Source organism: Centropristis striata, chromosome 11 (genome assembly GCF_030273125.1).
Source record: "Centropristis striata isolate RG_2023a ecotype Rhode Island chromosome 11, C.striata_1.0, whole genome shotgun sequence".
Lineage (NCBI taxonomy): Eukaryota > Metazoa > Chordata > Actinopteri > Perciformes > Serranidae > Centropristis > Centropristis striata.
The window spans coordinates 34,034,175-34,052,499 of NC_081527.1; the positions used below are offsets into that span (position 1 = coordinate 34,034,175).

Sequence of the window (18,325 nt, forward strand, 5' to 3'; positions counted from 1 at the left end):
GTGATGCAAGAAAGGTTTTGATAATTTACAAACGGTTCAACATAATTAATGATTATTGAGCAACGAAACAGTTCAACTGACATTAAATGTAGGTTACACAGTGTTTTAAAGAACCCCAAACAACAGCTACAAAATATCAAACAACAGCTAAACATTATAAATGCAAAATATATTTGATGAAAAGTTATTCATTGTATCTAAGTGTCTCCACATGAATATAAAAAGAGACATTGCAGGCATTATTTTAAGGGGAAAAAACACCAAAACAACCCTGATTTTGACTGGAAGTCTAAAGAGCAGACTTTAAAGCAATAGATTTAATATCTCACAAATAGATTTAAAATGAACATATTAGAAAAAAAACACTTTGTCTGGAGAAAAAAAAACTTGATATAGATTTTTTTTTTATTTTGAATTCTATTATAGAATAAACAAAGAAGAACAAGTAAGATGCCTAGATATCAATCTGCTATCAATAAGAATCTGTACACAAATCAAAGTGAACATTTGTATCGTTAGGGACAACGGTATTAAAGGAATGGATCCAAAAAATCCTCTTCTTTCAATAAAAACCTACCAAATATGTACCAATTTACCAGAGTGCAGAAATTGTATAACCAGCCTCAATAAAGTGTTCTGTAACAGGATATGTAATTAAACCAACATGCACTTAGTAGAAGCAAGTTAGAAATGTCCTGTGATTGTCTGCACTTTGATCCTTTAAACATTTTAAACAGTCATCCTGTGTGGAAAATCCCTTTTACACGGGGATTCAAATTTTGAAACATTTCTAAGAATTTCTCTCAGTTACCAGTTTATTAAATACATCTGCCTAAAACTAATGTTTCCTTCAGGAAGGTTATGATGGTTTTTTTTTCTGTTGAAACTCTGAAAGAGTTGTTTATTCAAATCTATAGTCATGTAGGAGGTTTAGGTTTGTTGTGCTGTTGAACTGTATTATGCTAAACTGGCAGGAGTTTTTAGTATTTAGTCATGGTTGATAAAATATAAATATTCATGGCCAAATGCTGTTTGACCCAGGATTGCTGTAAAATAAGATGCTGTACACATATGGTGCATTATAAGAAAAAAAGCTGCAAAAATAGGTATTATAATTCATATCACATATTTACAATTCTGATTACAGTACATTTCTTTATAAAACCACATACCAGCTAGGCTTTTATATTTTTATATATTAGTTACCAAAATAAAAGAGCTTTGATTCTTTAATTTTCAACATTTGGGAGCCTGTAATAAAATCTTTTGTTTGTGTGTGTGCTGTTCAGTGCCGGGGTAGGCAGGACCGGAGTCTTCATCACCCTCAGCATCGTGCTGGAGAGGATGAGGTACGAAGGAGTGGTCGACCTCTTCCAGACAGTGAAGACACTTCGCACCCAGCGGCCTGCCATGGTGCAGACTGAGGTAAGACACTCAACAACACACAGTGACAGGATGAACATTTTTACGGTGTAAACGTGTTCAAGCGACATATCTAGCAACTGCCCTTTTTTGACCCAGAGACAGCTTTTTTTAATTGTGATGCTTCAGAAATCCTGTAGCAAAGTCATCTGATGCCATCACAGAGGATCGCTGTCATATTATCACTTAAATAAGAATTGATCAATACATTCAATGAATTCAGAAGAAGATAGTCATGAAGAATTTAGTTCATAAAACATTTTAAGAATTTTTAAATAGGAGAAAAAAGTTAAAGTTTCTGTCATTAGTGCACTTCAAGTACCACAGCAATAGTTATATAGAAGAATCCCTTTATTATTTTTTATGTAATACACTAATAATAAATGAATTATAAGTTACAACAGTGAGATTTGATAAATCTTGTCGCTGCTGAGATTGCTGTGATAAAAGAACATGACTAGCTTTTTGCTGAAAAGCTTTCTGGGTCATCTGAAAAGATTAAAGCCCAGTATGAAAATCTACCTATTGGCTAGTCACAACAAAAATTCAAGTAGATTTTTTATACTGTTTAGCCCCAAAATACATGACGCCTCACTAAGGAGATAATGTCTCCAGCTCCGAACTTCACACGCCGAAAACTCGGTTTTAAAATGCAGTTAATGTCTGGGCAAAAAGCCAAAACTCATAGAAAAAGTTACATTTCAAAAGATACCAGTATACGTAGGGATTAGGACTAAACAGATGAGAAACAACTCCCCTTCAAGAGCAATAAAATATGTAAAAACAGATGAGGAATCTCTCTCCCAGGACAGACAGGCATGCAGTACACTGTAAAAAAAAGATAAACAATAGCTACTCAATAAAATTGAGGCAACAGATTGGACGCAATATTATTAAGCAAATCTAACTACGTTACAAGTTGAGTTAATATCAACTTAACAGGAAGTGCCTGTCAATTAAAAACGGACTAAATCTATTGTGTTGGATTCATTCAAATTCTCTTGATTTATAATTACATACACATAAAGACTATATTTAATGTGATCAAAATAAGTAGATTCTATCTCAAACATTTTTATATTAAAGTTACTTAAACAACTGCCTCAAAATCAAGGACGCATTTATATTTAATACATTTTATCAAATATATTACGTAAAATGAAATGACTACAGAATAATTTATTACAGTGTAGATGTTGTCTACAGAGCAGAGCAAATTAATAAAATCACATGTTTAATATGAGATATTCCCGACATGCATGCAGCCTTTCTCACTGAGCCTTCTTCTTCTTCTTCTTCTTCTTCTCTCAGGACCAGTACCAGTTGTGCTACAGGGCAGCATTGGAATACCTGGGGAGCTTTGACCACTATGCAACATAACCACTCCCACCGAGCAGCCTCCCTGGTCAAACCTCTCAGGAGTGTGCCAAGTGTCCCATCTCAGCCACCATCCACTCACTTGACCCCCCTAAAACTCGCCCCGCCCCTTCGCAGCTACCGGAGGGGAGGAGAAAGGGACGCGCTTACAGACCCGGTGACGGGTTCAACCAATCACAGAGATCCACGCCGACGTAACCAACCACATGAGATTTTGCTTTAAAAATAATAACAGAAACATTACAATGACTATGACAAATATGACAACTCTTGTACAGATGCGACAGCGCAGACCGGCAGCTCGCCTCTCTGCTCTGTCGAAGCCAAACCTCCCTGATTGTCAAAGGCTACTGGTAGCACTAAGAGAGCACTCTCTCTGTTTTTTTTTGTTAATTTTATTGTCAATATTATGATTCATTATGTCAAATGTTATTGTTTAGTATATTTGTTGTTTTTAATAATCATTTTAACATCAGACATTTCTTCTGTCTTAAACTGCCCAGCCTGGGGCGTGCATTATTTTCATAATCGGTACTTTTTTTTGTTTTTATTTTTTATTTTAGGGTACTTTAGCACAAGGGACATGTATTTTTAACACGTTCCTAGATACTAATACAGGAGGACCACTGTTCTCTGAGCTGCTGTCAGATTTCTTTTGTCACATGATATTATTGTTTTATTCATTTATATGTGTCATAAACATTGTGTTTGTTGGTCTTACTCAGTTCAATAGCTCAAAAAAAAAAAATTGCCTTTTCACTTGCCGTTTTGGACATCAAAAAAAAAAATCAACTTTGAGAAAAATTGATTTCAGAGCACACTCTTGCTAAAGTTTGGCCTGTAAACTTGGTAGCTACTTATAAAAAAGTGAAATAGCTTACAAGAGACTAAATCAGAGGTGTACAGAAATGGAAAGCACATGATTTCTACGTGTTTTTTTTGTTGTTGTTTTTCATCAGAAGCCTATGGCATTGAGGCCTTCATACTCCATAGCGGAGAACTTACCTGAGGAAAACAGACTTTTGTACCCAAAGGGTAGTCGACAGAAAACAAACTCCCTGATGATCTCTGAATAAAGTTGCTCTTCAAGTCCCTCCCATCTCCTCGCTGCCCATTAGCCTGGTCAGTTCGCTGGAGTTGAGCCACACGGACCGAAAGGAGCGGAAGTGGTTCATAATGGGCTGCGGAGTAGAGCCATCAACGCTGGCACCTGTACAGAATCTACCATTCCTACCAGAGGGAAAGAGACTCGGCCCTTTGGACTGAAACCTGATATTATTTTATACAGAAATAGAACTATAAATATATATATATATATATAATTATGATTGATTATATATATGTACAATTACACATAGATATATACACAGCTTCAAAGGTATATTGTTAAAAAGGATTAATTCTGCTGATCTACCAACCCTAGAGACACTGCAGAGAGCCTGCTGTCCTAGAGTGTGTATTAATGGAAACACCGTTGTATCTACTGTACTACCATAGTAACTTCGACAGCTGGTTGTCCGTCTGAATGAGGAAAAAACAGCACAACCCCCCACCCCACCCATCAAAAATGGACGACTCCTCACCCAATCGCACCACTCAAGCACACATGTTCTCCCACACGAGCCGCAGGAGGAGAGCATCTGACCGCGAGAGGCCTAAAACGTGGTGTTGGCGGTGGAGGAAGCAGCAGCAGCAGCGGCGGCAGTGGTGGGAGGGAGGGGGGACTTGAAAAACGCTGGCGAAAAACTAAAATGTTCATTTTTACCTTGTGAATGCTTAGTGCTGTAGGGGTTCGATCTGTTGTACACACAGTCTGTTTTCTATTTGTTGATAAAGAACTGGAATTTAAAAAGAAACTGTTGATGAAAAAGAAAAAACATTGATGTTAATAAAGTTAAATAATTGGGTTTTTGTACAAATCTTGGCTTGTGATGCATTTGTTTCTTGATCCTGTTGTTTACAAAATGTGAATAGTTCAATTCTTAATTGATAAATCCTTCATAGTTAAGCTTGCTCTTTTGCCCTGAGGGACACAAGGAAAGTGTCTGCTTTATCTCCTGCTGTTTCCAGTAATTTTTCCTGTTATTCTGCCCAAGAAATGTTCCTGATGTTTGACCAGTGTGTCCTTTGTTTCAAGAAATTTCAAAGAGCTCCAATGACGCAACTTTATGATCAGATACTTGAGAATCTGTTTGTGTGTGTATGTGTGTGTTTGCAGGGAAGTAGCTAGGATTTATCGAGGCTGTATGTCACATCTCATGGAGATAAAGTCCTGATGCAGTAGATTAGCTGAAGGTCTGTCCAAAATCAGCATTTGTTTACTTAACACTGCATTATGTTATGAAAAACTCACTTTTTCTGTGCTTGTGCACACACATTTGGGTGTTTGGAGTGTCTACCAGCCCACAAACTGTGAAATAAGAAACCCAGTTAGTTAATTGTGCTCTTTCTTTATCAGAAAAGAGTGTGACTATGGGTATATTCAGACAGATGGTAGAATAATCATTTATAAGGCGTTTTGTATGTAAGCATGTGAAGGTTTTTTTTAGTAAAGACTAGAAATACAAGTTCTAAGATAAAAATCAGCATTTGTCCTCTTTAATGTCCAGCATTTTACAAAAATATCTGAATTCATTGTGGGAAATTAGTCCAATATACAGTTCCCTAAAAAACTTCTCACAATGGAATAAAAAAAATTAAAACCCACTACTAAAAATCCCAGAGTGCAATGCATCTCATTTTGTGGATGCAAAAATGTGGTTCGTGCGACACAACACCTGTGAGAGATTACCTCAAATAATGATGATCTGATGAAAAAGTCTCTGAAATCAATGGATGCTCACTATAGGGTTAAATACTCTAATACAAGGGTGGTCAACCTGTGGCTCCAGAGCCTCATGTGGCTCTTTAGGCCGCCTGCAGGGGCTCCCCGTGGCTGAGACAAAAAAATGATATATATATACTTTTACATTAAAATTTTCATTTATCAATGGTGTAGACCAAAAACTATTTGTATTCTTCAATTGTAAAATTGTATAGCCTTTTTAAAGCATTCTAAAAAAGAATTAAGTTTTGAGTTCCCCTTTATAGACTAGTTTTCAAAATCATATTAATAAATGCTCAATATGACTATTAATAATGTTGGTAGGCTAATTTAGACTTATTAGGGTGTTTAATTTTCATTTCAGGCTCAATTCTGCGATTTTCTCTCATTTTTTGGCCAATAGTGGCTCTTTAGTTAGTGAACGTTGCCCACCCCTGCTCTAATAGAACCAATCACAGTGTTTATTTACAATAAGTTCCTGGTAGAAAACCCCTGCGTGTGCTTCATACAATTCAATGGGGGCGAGCAAGAACTGGATATAGTCTAATTTTATTCCTCTCAAATGCATGTTTGGTGCTGTTATATCTCCTCAATAAGAACACTTTCACTAACAAGGTTAAATATCTAATTTACCAGCTACAGACAAAGAAAGTGACAGGTTGACTTTCCCCAAAACTTATTTGGTTTATCAATGATGCTCGCAAAGCAACATAGTTCAGCAGAAATATCAGTTGGGTTGGACGTCCATGTTTAACCATTTAGCTTTAAATGTCACAGTTACAGCTAGAAATGACAACAATTCGACAATTTCACGTATCTACACAATGCAAATCAACAAGTTGTGCCTGGGAGTGAATGTTGTCAGTGTGACGTCACGGTGATTGGGATGGGATCAGTGATCCTGCAGAAAGATTGTTGATATTTGAACTCAACACCCAAATGAATACACAACTCCTGTCACTTTGGCTGAAATAGCGTTGACTCCGTCCAAGCCACTTGTTTGTTTCCCATATACAGAGCCAGGGCTTTGTATTAACTCAGGATTTAGTTTTTCAGCACACAGAACAGAAAGCTAGCCGGGATATTTGCCGCATTTGACAAAAAATATATTGGATTAGAATCGCTGACTCCACCTTTTAGTGAATGAGAGAGTGTTTAAGGACAGATGCCATTCTCAGTTAAATTAGAAAGTCCTGATTTAGTAGACTTGTTACGTTTTGAGTCTTGAACTTTTGTTTCATTGTTGCTACCATTTGAAAAATATTTAAGCTAATTTTAACTTATATTTTACAGAAAATCCAGAAAAAAGAAACTTGTTTTTTTTCCGCTTCTTTTTCCACTACACCAGAAACTGTCATCTTGTGTCTCTGTCTGTCTGTCTGTCTGTGTCTGTGTGTGTGTGTGTGTGTGTGTGTGTGTGTGTGTGTGTGTGTGTGTGTGTGTGTGTGTGTGTGTGTGTGTGTGTGTGCAGAATAAAGCTTTGAGTGTGTGTGTTCAAAGTAAGGCTGCATCATCCCCAGTCCCCTCAGTGACTTGCCTCTCACATGATGTCACATAACAGTAACAGAAAAGAAAAGTTGTGATATTGTTTGTGATAACTGTTGAAAAGCCTGCAAAGGTTATAGGTTGTTTATTTATGCTAAGTGTAATTAATCTAACATATGGCTGAGCTGTTAATTAAAACTATGGAGACAAACAGGTAACAGATGGATTTGTTGTTGCAGTAACATACTGAAGAGGATGAATTATTTGGAGACAAAGCACACAAACAGAATATAAAGCTGGATTTTTAAGGGATAATTACTGTTGCTGGTTTATACTTTAGTGCTGCTGTAGGCTGTGTATTTGGGGAATTCAGCAATATCATAATTTTCTTTTGATTTCATCGTGCACTTAGCTCTGAAACACGTCCGGAAATTCACGCCTTTAATGATGTTGTTGCTCTTTTGTGTTGTGATAATAGCACTGATACATGGCTGATCTTTCTGTTGTGCACAGTGGGACTTAATATCAGCAGTGATGATATTCTTACGTTTATGACAGCTATTAGTTTGTTTGTTGACAGTTTTTTTCTTCTTTTTTTAAACTGTACTGATCAATGTTTCGAGTGCAAGCTATCATTAGTGGTGTTTGTATGATGTAGAATTCTGCTTGTTGCATTTTACGAAATGTTGTTTTGGATGCCACAGAACTAACTGACATCATTGTGTTTGTATGAACTGTGTGCAGTTGCTTCTTTTCCTCTCATTTAGTTGTTGTTTTAACTGTATCCAGCCTGCAGCTTTTCCTGAATACCCATCTTTACTAAGAGACAGCTCAGCTCAGTGACCTGATATCACTATCCTTTGGAGATACAATGAGTAATCCGATTGGGTGAGTAAATTAGAAAACATATGGCTGACTAATCTACATTGCAGTATGTGATGATGCTGAGTCGTGTGACCTTGTAGAGATGATGCACAATCTGGCCGAGATGAAGAAGACCGTGAAGGTGAGTTGCTCTGCTTGAAGATTAAAGCCCAGTTGGAGGATTTGTTCTCCGACAGCCACCTGGCAGAGGACGGCTTCCTGCTGAAGCATGTGCAGAAGAACAAGCAGGGCTACGTCAGTCTCAAGCTCCTCACTTGTTTGAAAAAGGTAAAAAAAAAAATTTTTTATCTCACTCTGGTTCTAACAATAGCCAGATTTCTTGTGCTCTGTGTTGTTTACATTCCACCAGTTTGAATAAAAACAATGAGTAAAATGCAAACAAAGCTGAGGTTGCCACTGTTTGTCACAGATAAAGGTCCTGACCACAAACTGGTACATGACTCTAGCAGGAGCAGAGTACTCCGAGCTACTGGAGGTGAACGATGAAAGCACCAAAGTGAGGCGGATAGAGCCGCTCCCCAAGTGGCTGCTGTATTCCCCCACCAGCAAGCTCCTCCTCGCCTGGAACCTTTCTGAGGAGGAAACGACAGGAGAAGAAGGAGACCTTGTGCAGCCTTCCCTCTCTGAGAGGATCCTCAAGAAAGTCAGCGCTCATGGCAAACCGTCTTCATCCTGGATCCTGCATCCTGGCAAAGAGCTTCCCAAGGTGCTGCAGTGCTACGGTAAGCGCCACAAGGAGCTCGGCCAGCATTTGTGTGTCGTGGTGAAGTTTGATCGTTTGGAGGAAGTTCGTCAGGTCTACGATGCCTTGAAAGCAGAAGAAGACGGCAGAGGCATGTGTGTGGTACCTTTGGGATTCCAGTCAGTGCATAATATCACTAAGGACAAACCATCAGAGGACAAGAGCCAACCTGAGGGCATACCTTCTCAGGAAAATCCACTTGAAACCTCAGAGGATTCAATCCAGGAGGAACCCTCTGCACCAGCTAAAGTTCCTGACGAGACTCCAGACACGTCTCAGTCCTCAGAGAACTCTGTGCAAAGACCCTCTAAGCAGATCTCAAGCAGCTACAGCAGCCAGCCCTTCTCCGGTTTGACTCAGAGGTACAGTAAGAAGAGCTGGTGCTCTGGAGACTACGATAGAGAGAATTCTCAGAGCCCCTGGGTGCTCAGGCGCAAATTTGCAGCCAGTGTATTAAACCCCAAGGTGGATCTGCAAGTGAGCGCACCCTGTTTGATGCAAAGAGTGCTACGCCAGCCCCTCGGCCCTGACGGCACCAAGGGCTTTCAGAGCAGAAGGAAGCAGCTGCAGCTCGGTGGCAGACTTGTAATTATATAACCTGATGAAGGAAATAAAATATCTTTCCATTAATAAAGGCGATTTAGGTTTAAGTATATTGGTGAGAGATTGTTTATTCTTGGTTACATGTAGTTGTAAACTACTGACAGATGGTGGCAGCATTTAGCTGTGTTCACAGCTGTGTTATTTTAAACACTCACTTTGTCCTTGTCAAGCTGTAGTTGCGTAGGAAGTAAATACACAGCAAAGCATCTAAATAGACTACAACACATATTAGCTGGAAGTACAAATTGTTACACAAACTGAGGTTATTTAAGTGTTGAAGTAAAAGTGTCCCAGACTCCACACAGGCCCGCTTTATGAAACACGAGTGCCTTCTGCACTCCTGGGGCCTCAGCTCATCTGGTCACAACTGCAAATTGCAATGTATATTTGTTCTTGGGCCAAGATAAATTTACCTTGTTACCACTTTCTCCAAGAAAGAGGTGTTGTCTTTCATCATGAAACGCTGAGGGAAAAAAGCCCTCATTGTCCCACTGCATCTTTTTCACAAATGCCTGTTTAGATTTTGGTTCTCTAAAAAGTACTTTTCCATTCTCTGAGATGACATTTGGCTGAAGGATACTTGTCCAATCATCAAACCACATCTTGTGCAATAAGAGCGTAGTAGCAACATTTGTGCCTTATTTCCAGCCTTTCTAATGACACCTCGACTGGAATGGTGTGTTTATAGTGTTACTGATTGAGGGCTTCCTTAAAATCTTGCCCAAACCTAAACAAAATGTGTTTCTTCACTCATCCACGCCCAGTGGAAAAGATTCAATCTGATGTGTATGGGATTCTATCATATTCAAATTGGAAACATGCTTTGTGTTTTTTTCCTCTTGTATATGTGAGTGTCAGACCGTCATCGTGACTAATGTTATCTACGCTGGTGAGTGAGACTGTGCATTGTATACGGATCAAGTGTTTCATTCTTATTGTCTCTGACTTGGTTTAGCAATTAACAGCTGTTGGTCTTTTATTACAGTGGAGGCTGGTCCACGAAAACCTTGCACATCTGTGAACAATATGTATAGAGTAGAAATGTTCCTGCCTGATGTCAGGAAATGTTTCTGTGTTGATGGTTCCTTTTCAAGGCTAGAAAAGCACGATATCTCCCGCTAACTGGAAGTCATTATGCATTTACATAGGCTCCTCGAGCCAGTAATTGAGGAGGATGTCAAACAAGTTAGTTGTAATAATTCTCATGTTTTTGTAGTGTTTTGGCGAGGGGGTGTGGATGATTTTGCACCTGCTGACCAAAATGTTCTCATTTATTCAAGAATATTTGCGCTCTTCTTCTTGATTTGTGACAGTGTTACCTTTCAGGTCAGTGCTGAAGGGTTTCAGTGAAACACAGAGTTTGTGTTGGCTCTGCTTCAAATTTTTAATAAAATCTACACTTCGGGTCAGAGAGATAACAACCTTAGAATATCCATCAATACACACATTTTTTGTGTGAAAAAGCTTGGGTAAAGATTCCTTTGGATTTTCCCTTTTTTCTCTCAGTCAACACACCGAGAAGGAATTTTAAGTCCTAGAAAGTTAGCGCTCGGCCACATCTCCGCCTCACTAGTGGAATTCATGCAAAGCGTGATTTGTGTATAATTTGGCCCGAGGATATAAGAATGACTCATGGCTTTAGAATGAGATGTTTGCTAGCAAATAATTTGTTTCCTGTTGTGACACTGACTTACTCTGCACAGAGATGATTGCTTTATTTCAACATATTTGGCTCAGGGTACAATCCTGAAACCACCAGCTCTGCTTAGATCAACATTGTACCTGTTGATTTATTTGACTGGTTTATGCTCTCTAACAGCACATGTAAGACTGTGTGTCTCTCCCTCCCGCATGCATCGCTTCACTTGTCTCCAATCTGGTTGGCCTTTGTTTATATATGACTGACCCCACACACCTGACGCATTTCCCTCATGGATGGGGTATTTATTTAGATTGCAGTCTGGAGTGCTTGATACCTTCCAAAAGCACAACCATCTGCTCCTCATTTGCCGCTTGAGGCTCAAGGGCTGAAATACTGGTTTGTATTGGAGGGGACATGAATGTGAGCTTCTCAACAACAACATCCGAGGTTTATCTCAAGCCAACTGTAGATTGAATCATCATGAAATACCTCTGCTGTGATAATGCCATTTAACAGGGTTTAGTGTTGTCTTAGCACTATTTAAACCAATTGTGAACTTTCTTAATTCGCCCTAAAAGATTGGAAAACACTTACTTCAGCAGACCCCTTCTGATCTGCCCAATTGAGGCTATAACCAATCACCCACTTAAGATGGCAGACTTTCTTGCAGCAGAAGGTAAATGTAAGCCCTTGCTCAGGCCAAAGCATCCTTTAGTGCTCCTGGAGCTAGAGCCAGGGAGATTATCATGTCAGGAGTAATCCGACTCGGCCCACAAGCACAACTATGGAGGAGGAGGAGCAACAGTTGAGGGGGGGAGGCAGGAGGCAGAGGCATCAGAGAAGCTCTCTGCTCCACTTACGGTAACCACGCTCTCCCTCCTCACCCTAACCCATCTTCTCAACCCGCAGAGATCCCCTCCCTGGAGCTGACGAGAAGACCTGCTGCTGGAAAAGGGGTAAGGAGCTGTGCATTATCATTCCAGCACACTGCTGTATGGAGATAAAATGATCTGAAGCAGAAGGAGTTTCATAACAGATGGAATAAAAGTTGAGGCTTCTCTAAGATCTGTCACTGTTTTACTCTTTTCTGTTTCAGGTTCAGGCTTGTGCGAAAAGCAGGACCAAGAGTTCTGTATGGAGGAGCCCAAGTTCTCTGAAGTGAACCACATGCCGAGTCAGCTCTTCTCTTTTTGAATGGATCAACCTGAGTGCCATGAAGCGCACACTTACATTCAGAGGAATGTTGATCTTGATCTTTGCAACCAAAAAGAATTCTATGGAAATGCAAGTATGATAAAAGAATAAGACAGTCTGGACCTGAATCAAGTCAGGACGCCTCCCCTACTTGCAGGCACAGGGAGTTGTGATGATTTTCTCGGGAACAAGCAGGAGTCCTGCCCTCGCTCCTCGCCTGTGATGATGATGGACTTACCCAGCCAGCACTTGCCTGTGGAGGTCAGCTGAAGACGACGCCACGCAGCTAAGTCTGGATTAGCCGGCCGAACGGTAAGGACACCACATCTTCTTTTGTTAGTTTAAGCCGGCAGCTTATGGGGAAGGCGTTAGGTGCCGCTGACAGGGATGCCTCACCAAGTGCTTGAGTGGCAGAAAACACACGCTGGATTATCTGTATCAACAAGCGGCCCTTGCTGGAACCGCATGTCAATAGTGCAGAGCGGCCTGTCACGAAATGTTTGCAGAGCGGTTCCTGCTGATTACAAGGGGCCATGCCACTATGTTGGAGAAGAAACAGGAGAAAGAAATTAGCATTATCATTTTTTTTGCAGAATTTGAACAACCTCTCACCACACAGTAGAAGTTTGTTTTGTCAGGGAGGAATATTTTCTTTCCCTGTCACTCATCCAACATGGTGGTTTGCCTCATTACCATGCATAATTGCTCCTCCAATACTCTGGCTTTTTTCCCCCCAAAAGTTGGAGCACTACTTTGAACTGTTGTGAAATAGGGATTTCAGATCATTATTATTCTTTGCGTTCATCATTTTATGGATAGACATTTATTTTTTGCATAGCTGCACCTTTAATAGGTTAAATAATTAAAGAGGAGCTGGATCAAATTGCTGAACTTGTCATCTAAAAATATAATGAAGGTACTCTGAGAGAAGCAAACTTGATGATACTCACTATGGGCATTTTACTGCAGTGATGATCCCCTTCTCACTAAGCCCATATCATACTTAGAGATTATTCTGTATCCAGCGGAGCCCCAAGAGGCCGGATAGAGGTTAAGCCTAAAGTCAATTGAGCTGTTCAACTGTCATAACCTGCCAAGGCTGGTCATAACTGGAGGAAACTGACAGGGAAGCTGAACTCCCGCATTGCTCTTTATTTGTCTCATCCTGCATTTGTTGTCAGATCCATAACAGAATATGTGTGCATGCAAATAATTGGTACGGTAGCAGTTGGAAGAGAGCACAGGCTTATTATAAACACGTAAAAAGTCATCATATTTCAGGTGTTTGAACTTGCTTGTGCTTGCTCGTGTGGGTCATATTTGAAAGTGGTATTCAACGTGTGCCAGATGGCAGTCAACCTTTTGTAACAGCAACATCAGCGTGTTTAACATGGGTTTAGAGGCGATGCTGTTGTGTTAATAGAGGATCTGGCATAGACAGATTAGCAGCCGGAATAGCAGCTTATGGACTCTTCTTTAGAAAGTTGCTAAGACAACAGTCATCAATCTCACTATCAGCTCACACATTAATGATGAGACAGGTGGATGTTTTCCTGCCAAGCCTCATGTACCCTCTTTGAGTGTCAGAAAGGTTATTTAAATGCATGTCAAAGCTATACCTTGACTCAACTCTTCCAGGAGTAGAAAGGGGCAGACAAATTGGGACCGGTGTCAAATGTGCATCTATAAGTGTATCTTTCCCTCGCACCTCATTAACGCCACCCGAACAGCAACAGGTTGGACTTGTGAGATTTCGTGTTAGGCTGATGGGTCACTGGATTAATCTGTATAAATCTTTGGATGCGAAAGTAGAGCCTCCAAAACGAAATAAATGATTTTGAACTACTCACCTCCATCCAGGTGATTTAAAAGGGATGCAGGAATCTTGTTTAGTATTTACAGAATGTGTGTAAAAATTATCACAGTTTTTCTGGCATGAGCCACAGATGTTTTCCCCCCTTTTCCGTCTCAATAATAAACGGCAGCTTTCTCACTAACAAGGAACAGGCTTGTTTTAATTATCCTTTGGTTACTGAGTGACAGAACGCGAGCCAACCGAAGCAGTTGCCCAGCAAAATTACAGCGCAGTCTAACCTAAGCCTTTTTCAGTTGCATTAGAACCAGGGCTGGATTTAGAACAGCCAATCCTGGCTCAGAACATCCACTTTATTTTACAGCCTTTTGGCCCACCCTGGTGCCAACACAACAGATCTGACTAACTAAACTCGTCACTTTTCCTCTTAATTATTCTGACTGAAAGTGGGACAGGTTTTAGAAGTAGAAGAAGAAGTGCCTGCTGGCGCTCCCTGCATGCTGGCCTAACCTCTGAGTTAGAGGTGTCTGATGGATTAACACAGACGCACACACACATACAGCACCACCGCCACCAACACTGCAGCCAGGTGTTAACCCACGTGACTGCAGATAAAGCCGGCAGGCATTAGTGCTAATCCCGCCCTGATCTTTGGAATATGTCCCTATTACCTCCCCAAGCACTCTCTAGCTGTCCCCAGGCCTCCTGATGCTCACTTAAGAGGGAAAAGACAAGACAAGGCCTCTCTAGGACTCCCTAAAGCACGTTGTTTCCTTGGAACAACACAGTAGGTGCCTTTGCCGCTGTTTGTTATGCTCCTCTGTTATCTTTTCAGTGCAGGTATTTACGGGGTGTGTTCAGAGTAGAGCAGAGACAGTCAGTCACATGGGTGGAGCTGAGCTAAAACACAGCATGGTAATAATGTTCTGTGGGTAGAGGCCTCAGGTTGTGCACTGGCACATACACAATGCTTAGACCTGTGGACATTTCTAGATATCAAGAAGCAGCAGTATTATGTAAGCTGGATTATCTAGTGTTATGTGATGGTGCTGGTGGAAGTGTGTGTGCGCCCTGGAAGTGAAGTGGGTGTCTGGACAACAATGGAAGGTCAGACTTTGTCTCGATTTCTACACAAGCCCACAGCGTCATATGATTTGGGAAAAGTGAAACCACGCAAGTGGCAGCTCCTGTGTGTGTTTATGGCATGTGTGAGTCACAGGAAGGCAGAGTGAGTGAGACAGAACAGGCTGTATTTAGGGAATGTATAGGAGCAAATTCTACAGTGTGGTGAGACATAAAAGTTGCTATCTGCTTTTTTCCAGCACAAAGACGCTCTTCATTCATTCCCTTTCTGTGATCTTCTCTCGCTGCAATCATGTCACACTGGTCAAGATCCAAGCAAGCTGACAAGAAGGCACCCCCTGTCTGCCGGCTTCATTCAAAAGTGTTAACCACAGACGCCCCTTATCCCCATTTTCACAGATCTCTAGTTCATCTTCCATAGGCTGTGGCATTCTGTTGAGTGTCTCCTTCTGGCATGGGAGGGAGGGGTGGACACGAGTGCCATGCTGCTGTAATTACATTACCGCCAGCTTAGCAGCGCCATCGCCACTGACCCAATTATTTCTTGAAACCATCAATTTTATTGTGTCTTTTTGAAATAATGCGATCTTTGAGTCACAACAAGAGCTCAGTTGAGGGTGGGGGATTGTGCCCCAACTGTGCGATGCATGCGTCGCAGAATACATAATGTCTCAGGAATGGCTTTGACAGACTGAGGAATTCTTGGCCAAGCAGTTCACTTTCATGGTTTGCCTCAAACATCTTAATGATCCTCCGGGACTGTTTTCACTCCACTCTGCAGGTGACATAAGGCTGACAGCAAACATCAGATGTAATGTATTGTACATACCTCATTTTCACTTACTAGAAACACAAAAACCTAATAAGAACTTTCATGCGTGAAAACTCTGTCTTTTCTCCTTTTGAATGGATGATTTGTTGCGTTTGTTTTGGGCCTCACACGTTGGACCGGCCTTATCTTCACACACAGGAGCATGCATGGGCACATCAGCACCGATGCTTTGTGAAGGCCAAAACATGTTGTCTTAGTTGTCTTTGCGACTCATCTGCACTTTTATGTCTCAGTGTGAGGATGGCTTTTCCTTCTGCTGGAGGGTCCTCTGGGGTTCCACTATATCCTCTGCGTTGTTGCCTCTCTCTGTTTGCTGGGAAACAGCAGCATTTGTCCTTTCAGGAAGTGGACTCCTCATTCATTTCTTTCCGTTGCTCTCCTAAGAAAACACTGGTGCTCCTTCCCCCTATCAATATCTGTATATTTATGTCTCTGACAGCGGGAGGCCAGTGGTAGATATTAAATGTCTGTGCTGATTAATCATCCGTGACCATCTGAACAAGCTACAGAATGCTCCTTGGCACTTTTATTTGCGCCAATCGACTGCAGATGGGACTAATGTGTTTCTGAGTGGAGTAATTATGACAATCAAAGTGTCTTCAGGGACGTGAGATCAGTGTTTGATGACCAGGCTTCGTCCAGTGTCAGCGGCTGAGACATCAGACTCATCTGTTCTTTACGAGCTAATTGTTTTATCAAGATGATACAGAGCTAACGGGCCACAGACATTGATGTATCACGCTCGTGTGAAACTGCTAATTCCAAGGCTGAGTCATTGTCTCAGACTGAAATATTAATAGCAAAAGAAAACAGTGAACTCATCCTTTGCCATATATCACAACAAACCGGCTCATTTTAATTTGAAAAAATTCATCATATTTAGAGCAGGAGCAGTAAGATTTCTGGTGTTAGGAGTTGGTGTTGAACCAACAGAAACAAAAGGAGACTTTCCATTGAGGCTTCTATCTATCATGTCTGGTGATGAAATACAGCAGTGAGAAACGAACTTTCAGACATATATACCCGAGCACCGAGTGACATTCTGCTGCATACACTGAGTGTCAAATGAGGTTGTTAGCTGAAATGTTTGACTTTCAAATGAATACCATTCTACCCCTTCATTGTGCAGAGGCTGCTTACCACGTCAAACCCATATGGAATTATGACTGATGAGTCAAGCTGTGACTGATAGGACTGGTTGTACCTGTTTATACGCTGTTTATACCACTGCAAGCTCTTTTTATTTTCCTTTTTGTGGTGTCCAAAAACAATAAGACAGTGTGGAGTGCTATCTGAGTTTGCATATGGTTCTTCTTTTTTGTTTTACATACTCCACTGTGAGAAAGGTCAACCAGATTACCAAAATGTTCCTGTATTTTTCCTTACAATCTTAATATGATCTGCAGGCGTAACCCACACGCGGAAACTTCCACAAGTTATTTGTTTCACATTTGTTTCTTTCCTAAACTAGACAAAGATATGAGACATTTTGTCTTATTGTAAACACTCCAGCAGCCTGTATATGTACACTACAGAATCCAGTCTGGCAAAACACTTTGTGAGGCCAGTCTGGATTTGCCGTTAGTCACTGCCAGTATACCATTTCCGGCTCTGGGGAAATGTTTTGCTCACTGGTGACATGATATGAAAAATACAAAGAAGTGAGGTTGTAAAACTTCTCAAATACCTGCAGCATGACAATAAGAAGAGAGAAAACATACGGTATTACTCCTGCAAATGGAGGTTTTGTGGCTGCTGTGGTGCAGAGTCTATTTAAGGGAGGGCCGGTATTAGTTGAAGGGATGCACACACATGTTCACTGAAGCCTCATCATACATATCTGTATAAATAGGTGCGGTCACTGTAAAGGAAGAGATGGATTTCCCTCTGTTCAGGAACATTTACTATGCAAACAAAAGTGTTCTTCCTTCAGAAAGAGAAGAAGCTTATATTTTCATTCACATCAGGTATTTTATGATATGATACACAAACTTTTAAGAGGTTTCAAGGGGCAAGGGGTTGCAAAACTAATCCCGCCTGCCTTCAGTTCAAATAAGAAATCGCAGATATGTTTTTCCTTTTCAGGCAGCCGCGATTAAACACACACTGCATTCTCATGTGTCAGCAAGAGATGTCAAGCTCGCGGATCATGAACCCACTTAGAGTGAGAATGAGCTGACAGCAGAATCAGTAAAAAGTAAACTGACGGTAAAATAAAAGCCCCGGTGAGAGAAGTGGATTTATGGGAAGGTCGGAGAAATGTGATGGCATAGAAGATAACATTTTTGCATTGTTCCCTTCACTTTAATGTGACAAGTTGAGCAGATTGTTTACATGACCGAAGGTGTGACTGTTTGAACATGTCTGACGTTTGTCTATTATGCTTCTTCCAACAGAGTTTCAATGCTCCTCCACGTTCTAAG

General features: G+C 40.8%; 2 protein-coding genes across 6 annotated transcripts in view; both read left to right on the forward strand.

The window, feature by feature from the left end:
• Positions 1-4,349, forward strand: part of LOC131981057 (receptor-type tyrosine-protein phosphatase F) — a 175,651-nt gene extending 171,302 nt beyond the window's left edge. For all 5 annotated transcript variants that reach the window (XM_059345346.1, XM_059345347.1, XM_059345349.1 and 2 more), the window contains 2 exons: positions 1,290-1,425; positions 2,734-4,349. In XM_059345346.1, coding sequence (XP_059201329.1) covers positions 1,290-1,425; positions 2,734-2,802 — 205 coding nt within the window. In that variant the 3' untranslated portion in view covers positions 2,803-4,349. The remainder of the gene's footprint in view (positions 1-1,289; positions 1,426-2,733) is intronic.
• A 2,869-nt stretch (positions 4,350-7,218) lies between these two features.
• On the forward strand, positions 7,219-9,356 carry larp6b (La ribonucleoprotein 6, translational regulator b). Its single transcript, XM_059345013.1, has 4 exons — positions 7,219-7,322; positions 7,898-7,996; positions 8,074-8,260; positions 8,403-9,356. Exons 2-4 carry the CDS (start codon positions 7,980-7,982, stop codon positions 9,330-9,332), a joined length of 1,134 nt encoding a protein of 377 aa, XP_059200996.1. The 5' UTR covers positions 7,219-7,322; positions 7,898-7,979; the 3' UTR covers positions 9,333-9,356.
• The last annotated feature ends 8,969 nt before the right edge of the window (positions 9,357-18,325 follow it).